At 40.7% G+C, this 13,327-nt stretch overlaps 2 protein-coding genes across 2 annotated transcripts in view; one reads left to right on the top strand and one right to left on the bottom strand.

Annotated features, from left to right (window-relative positions):
* Positions 1-13,327, top strand: part of wnt5b (wingless-type MMTV integration site family, member 5b) — a 152,059-nt gene that overhangs the window by 58,438 nt on the left and 80,294 nt on the right. The gene's annotated exons all lie outside the window — the stretch shown is intronic.
* Positions 8,751-11,242, bottom strand: LOC144696684 (F-box/LRR-repeat protein 14). Its single transcript, XM_078568263.1, has 2 exons — positions 9,048-11,242; positions 8,751-9,013 (listed from the first exon to the last, which is right to left on the bottom strand). The coding sequence occupies exon 1, from the start codon at positions 10,879-10,881 to the stop codon at positions 9,679-9,681; it is 1,203 nt and encodes a 400-aa protein (XP_078424389.1). The 5' UTR covers positions 10,882-11,242; the 3' UTR covers positions 8,751-9,013; positions 9,048-9,678.

Below are 13,327 nucleotides of genomic sequence, written 5' to 3'. Positions count from 1 at the left end.
CAGTGGTAGCAGAGAGGTTAGGGGAGGGAAGAAGTGTATAACTGTAATGGTCTGGCTATCATGGCTTGGGGCAGACTTAATGGACTAGCTGGTCCTTTCTTGCCTGTCAATTTTGTATGATCATTCGTACTGTTACAGTGTAATTCAGAGGTACACTTCCAATGCTGTGTTGAAAAGAATAGCTATTTGGGTTTCAATCTCATATCTGCAAAGACTTTTTTTTAACTGATACTATATTCAAATCCTACTGGGCATATGACATCACCCTATGCCCTATGTGGTTAGACATGCTGTTATAATACAAGGTTATGTTTGAACCCTGTCATTTCCCTCATTAACAATCTCATTAAGAATCAAAAATAGAAAATTAATTGTTAATTTGGGAAGATTAAGTTGTTGTTCAAGATGTAAAATTTTAATATTTGCTTATTGACAATTATTTCCCTCATACCTTAGGTTCAGATCGCTTCGCTCCAATGACACCATTGTGGCTGTCTGAATTTTCCCTCTTACACTTGGCTTTGATCCTCCCTCCCCACATGCCTCTCTTTGTTCCCTGTCGGGCATGGCTTGTTCAGCATGTCTGGTTCCCTGACACTCCCAGCTGTCAAACATTAGGTCTGGGATTCAGCATTTCTTCCTTTCCTCTGTGAGAAACTTAATCAATGACAGGACAAGATGGGGCTATTTCAGCCTCCAAGTGCAAATAAAAGTTCTCTATTTGAAACGCTACACATAGAAATAGATTGTTTTAACCATGTTACACCGTGTTTTTTGATTATTAAGAACCACTTGAAATGAACAGGTTTCCAGGAGCCAACTTATATAGATTAATGCCAAAATTCAACCTACATTTAGCAACATAAATCATTATCAAGCATGCATGCCAAATCAGTACTATTTTTAACTACCACTCACCTCTTTCCCCTCCTCTCGAGGGTTAGGTTTCATTGCTAGTGTCAGTTTTGAGCAAGTGCCAGTATAAACTGCAGGTGGAGCTGCATTAAGTTTCTCCACATTCAGATCCTTGTAACTATCTACACATTAACTGCCTTCCTTTCCAATTGCTGTATAAACCATGCAGAACAATACACTTGCTTGAGCCTGTGCAAAAAGAATCTTGTATTCTATAGCACTGACCAGGATGGCATATTTAATCTAGCTGTGCAGGAATGAGTAGAACAGTCTAAATTATAGCACTGGGTTGAACTTCAAATAAAACTTGCATCCCGATTAACTATAAATTTGACAGAAGTAAATAGAATCTTAAACATCGGTGAATCTAGATATGATCATGAACTGATTATGATTGTGCCAAAGGGACATCAAATACTACCTTAACTGAAGTAATTTCAACAACTTTCATTTATATAGCGCCTTTAATGTAATAAACTGTCCCAAGGCACTTCACAGGAGCCTTAGAAGATGAAATTTGACACCGAGCATGAGGTGATATTAGAACAGAAGGCCAAAAGCTTGGTCAAAGAAGTAGGTATTAAAGAGCACCTTAAAGGAAGCTGAGAGGTAAAGAGGTGGAAAAGTTTAGGGAGGGAATTCCAGAGTTTAGGGTCTAAGCAGCTAAAGGCACAACCACCATTCATGGAGCAGTTAAAATTGGGGATGCTGAAGAAGCCAGAATTAGAGGAGCACCGATATCTCAGAGGGGTGTTTGGCTGGAGATTATGATATAGGGAGGGATGAGGCCATGAGAACTTTGAAATTGAGGCGTTGTTTAGCCGGGAGCAATGTGGGTCAGCAAGCACAAGGGTTATGGATGAACAGGCCTTGATATGAGTAGGACATGGGCAGCAGAGTTTAGGATGACCTCAAATTTGCAGTGAATGGAATGTGGGAGGCTGGCCGGGACAGTTTTGGAGTAGTTGAGTAGAGAGGTAACAAAGGCATGGATTTTCTTAAAATGACAATCATTCAGACTTCAAATGCAACATAAACTATGTTAACTCAGCAAGTCAGTGATAAACAGCTCTCTTGATATTATAGTGGATAAAGGCACAATCTGGTCTGGTACTCTCCTAAATAGAAAGTACTAAGTTCGATTCCCATTTGGTTAAAGTAACTTGATTTCAGATGGATCGTTCAAATGTTTTCAGCGCTCCACTGCTTTGGAGGAAAAAGATAATTATTCAAGGATCCTGCTCAACATTTCTCTCCAGTGATTCCTGTTGGAAAGTGAACATGTGGCCATTGGGTCCATGCATGAGATTTAGTTGTTAGGTCATGTCTCGCCAAATAATCCATTGGCACTTGTCAAGGCACGAGATAGTTTCCAGTCTCTGGAATCATCCCCTACTAAGGGTCCGTGCCCTTGACAAAAAGAGGAGGAAATTGACTTGTCGTTAATTGTGTTCTGTAACGATTATGTGATGGTGCTGTCTATGTCTAGGCTTTACACAGAAGGAAATATATATTTGTATACAATATAGTAAACTATTTTAGTCCTGCAAATGCATTAGTGAATTTCTGGATCTTCAAAGTACACTTAATATTTTATATATACATATATTTGTAATGAACGTTTTGAAATGAAGACAGCGAGAAAACCCACAGCAGGTGGTCCAGAATTATTAATCTACTAGAAAATCACTTACTCTATCTCTAATTCATTCCCTCTGGATACCGCAAGATTACCTTGTCTCCAACTCTTACACTGGAGATTGCAGTTACATTGTCTCCATTTCAGTCATAGTGAGTCTATGCCACCCATCTCCAGATATTGCTCTATCGCCAATTTACTCCACATTCATTTGCAAACTACTCACACCAGATACTGTTACTGTATCTCTAAATGAATGACTTCAGATTTAGTGAGATATTTACAAATTACTGAGAGTACTATATCATTCTTCTACCACTGACTCCATTTCCTGTTTACTAACGTCACTCTTTATGTAAACGTAGAAATATGTATAAAGCGGGAAATACTAAATATCATAACTTTACTATTTTTTGCTAAAATGGAAGAAAATTTGCACCTAATTATTGTATCTGTGACTCACCCAACTAACTAACCTCTGTTGTCATCTGACAATCTCTTTGTTGAGTCTCTCACTTATTTGGTTAACCTTGCAGTTATTTTCCCATCATCCTGGTAACCTTGTGGTAATTAAGTTACTGACTTACTTTGGTAACATCACAATTACTGAAACTTCCCTTGATTCATATTTTAAAGGAGGCACGCCCTATTTCCCTATAAAATAATTGGTAATACATGAATCCAAGTCCACAGAATGTTGTAACATTCTCTAATCAAGATAATTAGACATAGTCCAATAACGTGATAAGGAGGCTGGATTTAATAGTTTATCAGATGTTTATTTAGTTGGCTGTCACTTTGTTCTGATTAATTTGTGTTCATTCGAGCCACTAGACTTGCAGGTGCACTGTTGCTTTTGCTTCCAATACAAAGACCAAAACCCACAAACATAAAGTCAATAGGCTGAATGTGAGCCTGCTGAGATTTTTTTTTCCTTACTTCTCTTCCCTCACCACCATTTTTGAAACTTTTTTAATCCCAGTTGTCCAGTCTGTCTCTGCACTGTGTAATGGGAACACAAGCCACCCTAAGTGCTGCGGCCTCTGAGTTGAACTTCCCTAAAAGGAAATAATTAGTCTTTGCTCCCTTGTCCTGAGGAAGCTTACATCATGTTATTCAGTAGTGCAAAATATTTGCACACCAACATTCTATCTTGTCTACATCATAGACTTTGACAGTGATCATTGTAATCTTCAAGCAGAATGTTCTTTGTGAAGATCAGTCTTTAATCTTCAAATCTATTGTTCAAAATTCTTACCAGCATCGAAGATAAGAGTGCCTTTTGCTTCATGTTAACTATACAGTTCTCTTCTGACAATACCCCTTTAAATAATATGACCTATATCCAAATGTCTGAGAGAAAAATATATTCATAAAAGTTTATTTTCATCATCAGCTTAATATTTCTCCTGAATTAATTTTATTAAGGCCAATGACATTTTAAAGAAGTGCCAGATGCCTAGTTGCCAGTATCTATAATTAGAACAGACAAGCTGTAGCCTGATTAGCAATGGAATTGTCTATTTCTCTAACACCTGAGAGACTGGTGTCCTCTTATTTTTTTTATCAAAATATAAAAGGTTCATTCTTCTTCAGTAGGATTTGACTTGTTAATTTTCATCCTGACAACAAAACAAAGTCTTTTTTTGTCATTTTATACCAGCAATGCAGTTTTAAAAATTATACTAAAAGACATCTAGTGGCTGTTGATGAGAATTTCTCCAATGGTCTAAGAAAAAACTCAGACTAAACTGCTAAAATGTTTTTCACGCTAAAATACAGGAAAAATAACACCAAGTAAGGTGTATTCTATTAATCTCTACCAATTTGATATTTGCTCTGTAACCAGGACAATTCTATTAGAATTTTGCATATATATAAAAATACTTATAATTTTATTTTAGCACTGCAAGTAATTCCATCCTCAATCACTCCTGTAAAATATGAGAATATTATTCTGCAGTAACACCATAATCAATGGTCTGCACTAATACAGTGCAACTGTCAAAAACAGTGCAGTCATGCTATCCAGGTTAATTTCCAGTATTATGGAATACCATGAATTAATGGTTTATATGAATAATTGGGCATCATTTACCTGAGTCCAGATTTCCATAAAATTGGAAACTATATTTCTGTTGTTTTGACATTATCTAAACAAAAAGACTAAGTCACCTTGTTGGTTTGTGTGCATACATCATTCTACACATGATAAGGATGAGTGGCCAAAGAAAAAATGGTTTAAAAATTAGTGGCCAAAGACAAAATGGTCTGAAATTTTTTTGTGACAAGGAATCTTGTAATTATAGCACTTTTTAAGATCTGCAGTGAAATGCAAATGCTTCTAGGCCATTTCAAATGGGTGGAACTATTAAACTTCAAGTGGGTAGAAACATTAGTTTTCCCTTTGGTTAACTCTATTACCGTCAAGACTGTGAACCAATGCGTTTGTCGAACTTCACCAAAATGACTTCAGCAATTCAGTATTCAATGTAGTTAGAGCACATAATGCAGGATGAAGTCCATACCAACAACAGAACATGACCTTACTGGATAATGTACATGCAGAGCGAAGTAAAGGGCTACAGCAGTGATTCACAAACTACTTTCCAATGTGACCCCGTTTTAACTCTCCACCTTTTCAAGGACAATTAGGGATGGGCAACAAAACTTGGCCTTGCCAGCAATGCCCACATCCATGAACGAAAACATACACAAAAAAAACTCTTCAAAGTTACCGTGACCCCAAACCCCAGCAAAAATAAAGCAGCTTGGTAACATTTAGTACATAATTATTTAAGTTTGCGTATTATAAATCAACATATATTAAATCATATAAATATGGAAGTGTTTTTAAAGTACTTTGTAAAAATATATTATTTTATATACTCATGTAGATTTCAGCCAATTTCTCCATATTCCCTGGTGACAGAAGACACAATGAAGCCCCTTTTCCCCCCTGCACACACATTATATTCTGCCTCTATTCCACACCACACATCTCTCTTCCCAAACCTCTCCCCCCCCCACTTACTCCAAAGCTCCCCAACCTCCTCTCCCCACTCACTTGGCACTCCCTCTTTCCAATCCTCCTGTCCCCACCCCCTCACTCACTCAGCAGCCTGGCCTTTCCAACAGCTTTACAGCTATACCACACTGCCCTGGGGCCCCTTCATGGCCAAGCCACTGTGACTGAAAACCAGCACTGATGCAATGCAAACAGCCTAGGTCCTCCCTCACCCCGTCAAATCTCATAGAAACTAAGTGGCTTCCTCCCCCCCCAACCCCTACTGCCAGCCAGCCCAACCCTGTGGAGACTGGGGCTCCACTGCTCCCTCCTCCCACCAACTGAACCCTGTGGGGACTTGGGCTCCACTACTTCATCCCCCTACTACTGCCAGCCCAATCCCGTGGAGACTGGGGCTCTGCTGCTCCCTCCTCCTCCTGCCAGCTCAACCCAGTGGGGACTTGGGCTACACTATTTCCTCCTCCCCCATTACAGTCAGCCAAACCCTGAAGAGACTTGGGCTCCACTGCTCCCTCCTCCTCCCACCCTCCTGCTTGCTGAACCCCATGGTTTCATCAAGCGGCCAGCAGAAGAGCACAGCCTCCCTGTAGATTGAGTGGCAGCAGTAGGGGTTCAGGCATGAACTCCAATGGGGCTGCCCACTTTGGAGTTCACCAAATGCTCCCAGACTTCAGGCATCGTCTGAAAGCACATGAGATTGAGGTCCAGCGTACCAACAACCACAGTGAGGTGAAGGCTGGAAAATCCTTTCCAAGAGCAGAATTCCATACTCTGAAAAGTCAAAATTCACCAAACAGCAGAAATTTCTCATCCCTGATATTACAGTATGGAAAGAAACTTAGTTTTAATCTTGATGTATTTTTTAAAAAGAACTTAAATTAATCTGAACTAGAGTGAACTTGTATTTTCACAATCAGATTCTCCTTTGTATAAAATAGTTTTAGACATACAACAGATCCTGTCTTAAGTAGTGCTACGATTTTTATCAGTGGCCATTAAGTATATATCATCCTAATGTACACAGAAATCTTCGGTAATCAAGGAACAGTTGTAGACCTAATATATTTCACTGTCTCTGAATCTATCTTTGGCTAATGAAAATTGACTTAACTGAAATCCCTCTGTAAGGCACCTTTTGAGTATCATTGAAAAACAACCTGCCCACTGTTGGTTATGTGGTCACATTGCCCTTTCAAACACAAGATAATATTAATCTAGAGTGGCTGTTAGTTGTCTCTACACATTTGTGGTGTTAACTGACCCAAGTGTTTAAAAACACAGTAGAAATGTCATTATAAACTGGCTGATTGGAAAAAGCAACAATTCACAAGTCATGAACAGGCTTGCATAATTATTAACCTACATTGTTATTCGGGGGTGAGGGAAAAACATCTTATAATCAAAAAGGTGAATGTTGGAATATCTGGCATCTTTAAGGACTGGAGCCTGTCCAGGGCACAAATGCCCTTTCTTCCCAGCTGCTGGCTGAGGGATCAGGTATATGTATGAAATTGGATTTCTGTTATTTACTGCAATTAACCCCACCATGGAAAATACAGAGTTAATTAAAATCTGATTTTACATGTGCTAATTAGATGTGGTGAATTTGAAATAGGTGTATTTCTAATGAAGATACTAAAGATTGCAAATAGATCAGTTAAAGTTGTGTTTGTTAGAAAAGGAATATCAACTATTTGGATATTAAGTTTGCGTTTGAGATCCAAGTGCATAAATATCCTATTTAAGAGATTGGCTTATATTGAAATGTATCCTCAGATTAAAAACAATGCATTACTCTTTCTCTGTTTTTGCCATCATATCATCTCAATTCTGTTACCATGTTAAGCCAGTTTTGACATTCCTCATACTGGAGGGACAGGAAGGTGACCAAGGCTTAGTGATTTTTAATTTACAGAACATGTAATGGGAATACTGTGAGGAGTAGCGACATTTATCTGTGTCCCCATGTCATTTACTCCCACTTCTTAAAATTTCATTTCTGACATGGACTGCATGTTGGCTATGTTCCGAAAAGATTTGCATTGTAAAAAAAATCCAGCATTTTGGTATGGTTTTTGTGCTGTGGCTTTCAGTGAACTTAGCCAAAATAGAAAACCCAAGATGAAAATAACCTTTTTTTTTGAAGAATTTCAGTTCTGCTTGAGCTCACATTGGAAAAATATATAGTTTTTTAAAAATGCATTAAAAACACCAATCTATGATGGATTGTGGGAAGGACAGCTATGAGAGGCAGATGGCACATCACCCATCAAAATCTCATGTACAATATGATAGTATTCAGGGTTGTGTCAAAAGATACTTCTGGCAGCTTGAAACCATTTCCACCTCAGGAAGAAAACCTACCAAGGTAAATTTAGGAGTGCTTATTAAAATGGAGGGTGGAAAATTCCAGTCCAGGGGAAATCTCAGCAAAAAATATTTTTTAAGAGCCCTATTGGACCAAGAAGTCGTTAGGAAAAATGTTTTGCTACAACTTGCCTGTTGAAAACGTAATACTGGCCTGTTAAAAATGATCTTCTGAATTAAAAACTATGAAAGCGGATGTGAGACCATTAAAACAATTTTTAAAAACGGTTATTAAAAAAAAAAATCACTTTCACAGTTCTGCAAGTTGCAGTAGATATTAATTTATTTTCCCTACCCATGTGAGTTAAGTTTGGGAGTAGCCTTCCACACACTTCTGCTTGAAAAGCCAATTACGCGCACTCAGAAATGGACAGGAATGCTTAAAAAAAAACACCTCGGGTAGGCCGAGAATCCTGAGGGAGCTGCACACTAAGCCATTAGGTATGCATGAGCGGACAAGCAGAAAAAGAGAGCGCTGTAGCTTTTTAACTTTGCCCAACAATGCAGCGCCAGCACGGGGCTCGCCCAGCCCATCAACCTCGCTTTTTTAAAAAAAAAATAATAATAATAACGAAATGCGCCAGAAACCATCAGGAAAGGTTGCAGGATATGGTGTCTCGTGTAGGGAGCAAGACCATCCGGGTGAAAAAGGGAAACCTGATCAGACAGAACAAGGCTCCACAAAGCTGCCCTCGATTACATCTCGTCACTGACAACAAGGCGCCATTGGCCCACTTCCACCACCGTACTTTTCAAAATGAGCACACACAATGGGGGCACTGACTTTTTTTTTCCAAAACATACTTCATATTTTCCCGTCTTTATTATATAAATATCAGCTTTTTAACGTTTACTGTAAGAATATAAAACGTTTAAGTATCATTTACAAATTCACATACAGTACAATTCAAATATAGGTTGATCAGCAGGATATTTTTTTCCCTTCAGTAACTAACTGCCTTGTCTATGCATCATGGCCCTGACAAGCATTCAATCCTCGGGAATCGATGATTCTTCACTTGACGTGGTCGCCCTATTTAAGGTAGAACAGGCTTTAATCGTTTCTGAAAAGACAGGGAAAAATAAGTCCCCCATAACTGTTATAAGTGTCGACCGAAAAGAAAAAAACCTGTACAGCTGCCAGATCAAGGCGTCTAGATTCCAACTTCAGTTCTTTTTGTTTCCTTTTGCATAAAACTATAGTTCGGTGGTTTTTGACTTGGGTGCAGCCAAGTCTACGAAAACCAGCGTCATGTGTGCTTCATAGATCCTTTGTAAAAATGTTTCCAGCCAACTTTATTTTCATTTCTTTTTGTCCACAAAAGGGTAGTAACGCTGTAGACCAACCAGAGGCGGGGAGGGAAAACGTTGCTCTAGGGACAGATCTTACTGTGTAACTCCTCAATTTCAGGGCACAAAAGAAAACGAGGTAGCCTTGAATGTGTCTATCAGCAATATGCATATCATCAAAACAAAGTATGAACCAGATTCCAGAAACAGTGACATCGTCAAAATTACTTTTTGTTTTGCTGTGAAAACTAGGTTGAAGGATGGGAATACTGCAACTTATTTGATAGCACGGTGTGGAAATAATTTGCCGTGTAAGTTACAACAAAACGAACACCACTGTTTTAAAGTCATACTTTTTTGGAGGAATAAAACAACAGAATACTCCTGTTTTGACAGCAATGGCGGCGATTCTTTAAGTGTTTGTTTTAAACAAAAATTTTCACCTTACTTTTTCACTTTCAGTCATCTGCCAGAGTCCCAAGTTAAGAACTTTAAGGCAGGGCAGTTGCGTTATTCTTTCCAATCCCCGTTTGGTGATTTTTGTGCAGCCGTACAGATCAATGCCCGTCAGCTGGGTCAAGTGGTCAGCTATGAGCTCCAGTCCTTTGTCTGTAATCCGCACACACTGGCCGATATTTAGGGTCCTTAATTCGTGCATCTGCCGGGCCATTTTGTTGATGCCGTCATCACTTATGTGGCAGGAGCAGAGGGAAAGCGACTTGAGCTGAAACAAGCCTTGCGCGATGTAAGCCAGGCTCTGGTCACCTATCTTATCGCAGAAGGAAACGTCCAAGCCAGTCAGTCTCAAGCTGCCCATGGCCAAATGCATGATGCCAGTGTCGCTGATGTTATCACAGGACCTCAGGTTGAGACTCCACAAACTGGTCATGTGTGATAGGTGCAACATACCCGCGTCTGAAATCCCACCGCAGAAACTCAGGTTGAGCACCTTGAGTTTGGTCAGGCCTTTGGAGATGTGTTTTAAGGAGAGATCCGAGAGTTTCTGGCAGTCTTGTAAAGTCAGATACTCCAAGTTTAAGCAGCCTTCCGCAGCGCTCCTGGTCATGCCTGCCAAATGGCCGATCCCTACGTCTGAGACATGCCGGCAGCTCCTCAAATTTAGGCTCTTGAGTCTGTGCAAGCCCCAGGCAATGAGCAGAAGGCCGGTGTTGGTGATGTTGCTGCAGCCGCCCAGCTCCAGCACCTCCAGGTTCTTGAGATACTGGGCGATCCTGCCCAGGCTGCTGTCGGTGATCTGTTTGCAGAGGCTCAGGTTCAGCACATTGAGGGACGGAATCTCCTGCACGAACGCGTGTCCCAGGCCGATGTCTGTCAAGTTGTAGCAGCCGCTGAGGTTGAGGCTCTCGATGTTGGGCATGCCCTGGATCACATAGCTGAGGCTGCGCCGCAGGCTGAGGATCTGTACCCGCCTGATGCCCCTGGCCTGCAGGCTGGGGAAAAGGGAAGGATTGGCTCTCCTCAAATGCAACTTGGCTTCGACCCCCCTCCAGACGGATTTGTGGTAAGCAGCGTCCCTCCAGGCCGCGCACACTTGTGCCGCTCGCCCTTTGTCCCGCACGTCCAAATAACTGAAGATCATGGCTAAAATCTCCGGGAAGAGACACGAGATGTGCGTCTCCATATTTGTGACCGATTTCCCACTGGCCCCTCTCTCTTTCTCCCTCTGTCTCTCTCCCTTTTTTTTTGGCCAATCGATCAATTCGCGATCCCCGGGACTGCGTCACGTGACCCGCCTGCTGCTGCTGCTTGCGCAGTCGGATTCAAACTGCAAAACCCGTCGGCGCATCAGAAAAGCAGCTTCAAAACTCTGGCCTCTCGGCCCAAAGGCACGGCTGACGATGCATTGTCATCCAGGCTTGCATTACTTTAAATTGCAAAAAAAAAAGCCAGGCCGCGGAGTTTTTTTTTAAAAATTATTACACCCACGCCCGCTCCTCCTCCTCCTCCATCGGAGCTCCTCGCTCTCACTCTCACGCCTGCAGCCCGAGGGCTTCCTGCGGCCTTTGTCTGATCTTTTCAAACCCACTTGGCAGGCGCGCAGCATTTTCCATCGCGGGGGTGTCCCCGGAAATTAAAAGCAGAAAAAGAATCGCACTGCCAGAACTCCTACCTCCTGCTCTGTTTAGGAACAGGCCGACTTGCTATTTTGACCCAATCGCTTTTGTTTGACGGAGAAACATTATTGATTGGAGAGTTGAAACAGTATGTCTGCTGTGCTCTGACTCCCCCCGCCGTTCCAGCCTGCAGTTGGTCTCGCCCAGATGGAACGGTAAGAATCGTTCCCTAGGTAACCAACTTCTTACAATTCACTTCACTTTACATTAACCCTGTAGTTGCTGGTGTATAGGAAAAGCTTCTCTCACATGGAAACCCCCCAAATTACCAATGGGACAACGAATTGCTCACTTCCCATTGTCAAATTATTTCTGTTTAAATGAAAATGAACACTCCCGAGTTAAAAGACGATAAATGGATCAAATGCTACAAATCTAGATTCATGAATCAGTCAGCAGCTCTCAGCTTTTCTAGTTTATTTTTTGTTACATAAAAGACATTTTGCACAGCGACCACACAACCAGTGACACGAATCCATGCAGCTAAAATTGTGATCCCGAACTTTGCGTGGAAACCTGCTTATATGGTTTTTCTGCTCTTCGCATTTCAGACTTTTCAAGTATAATTTTGGACGCGAATCTACTCGTCAGATGAGCTGGAATGTGTAGCTAATGACATGTTCTGAAGAAAGGCCACCAGACCTGCAAAGTTAACTCTCTTTCTATGTCCACAGATGCTGCCGGGCATGCTGAGTATTTCCAGAATTTTCTGCTTTTATTACTTTTAGTACCTAACTACAGTATTTTTACCCGAAATAGGACACACATTGGTACAGATTTACAACCCCGGAAAATTAAACAAGATTACATTTTCCTTATTTGATGCAATGGGCGTTGATTCCCCCTCTAGTTAAACTCCATATGTGTCGTTTTCCTTTAACTTTATCAATTGTGATTTAACTAAAACAAATTTGTATTTCATATCAAATAATTAGTTTTCATGATATCTTGAGCTATGTCACGCGCTTGTATTGTTCCTGGACATATTACCAGAGATCACACAATAAAATCACACAAATATAAGAAACACGTTGTGATTAAGGTGTGAAACTATAGCCATGTTGTCATTATGAACACTCGCTAACATCAAAGAGTTAACTTAAAAAAAGACTGGAGACGATGAGCGGCCTTTAAAGGGACGGGCGGGGGAGGAGACTGCAGCCAGTGTGAGATTGTCTATCAGAGCTCGTGTGCGACACCTTCAAATTGGCCCGAGGACGGAATGACAAGGGGAAGTGACCATTTGTGCAGGGCCAGTGCATAAATAAAAATACAAATGACACAAAATGAACAATGCCTGTACCCTAATGATTGCGGTACATTCCTATCAGTGTGTTCCACATATATACGTATGTGACAACATGTTGGGGGGTGGGCAGTTGCAGTAGATGCAGCTAGTGCGCAAGTGTTCACGTGCTTTTGGGATTACAGATTTTTTAGGGGGCCGTAAAATACAAACATAAGTTTCTCACTGCATTTCCCATAAGTTCGATATATACATTTAGTCAAATAATAGCCGATTTTACAGAAGAGAGCAAGGCGAGTAGGGGTTTACATAAGTAAATGCTGAATGTATAGGAACATACTTTCCAGTTAATCTCAGTAATGGTTCAGGTGGTTTATTCAAGCCTTATGTTTTATTTTTACTTTAATGTAATGAATACAGACTGTCTCCCTCTCCCCCTGCCTATGGGAGAAGGTGACAAATGTCTGTCCATATGTCATATTAGTGACTATAAGAAGAAACCACACTAATTCATCAATTTTGTCTTTTTTGAAGTTGTTACTGTTTATAAACTTTAATGGGAATAAATAATACACTGCCCCCTTTGGGTTGTCCTAGATAAGCAACATCTCCAATTTCAAAGGCGAAATCTTGCTGAGGCATTGGGATCTCATTTATTGGCTGGAGAACCAATGAGAGAACCTCTTTTTGGGAAGGCCCATTGAATC

The sequence above is a fragment of the Cetorhinus maximus genome, chromosome 22 (genome assembly GCF_964194155.1).
Source record: "Cetorhinus maximus chromosome 22, sCetMax3.hap1.1, whole genome shotgun sequence".
NCBI classification, from domain to species: domain Eukaryota; kingdom Metazoa; phylum Chordata; class Chondrichthyes; order Lamniformes; family Cetorhinidae; genus Cetorhinus; species Cetorhinus maximus.
Note: the sequence above shows the minus strand (reverse complement) of the source record. Positions and strands in the feature narration are given on the sequence as shown.

What these genes read in the sequence shown, in the direction of transcription:
- LOC144696684 (XM_078568263.1), bottom strand. Translation starts at nt 10,881, where the DNA reads ATGGAGACGCACATCTCGTGTCTCTTCCCGGAGATTTTAGCCATGATC.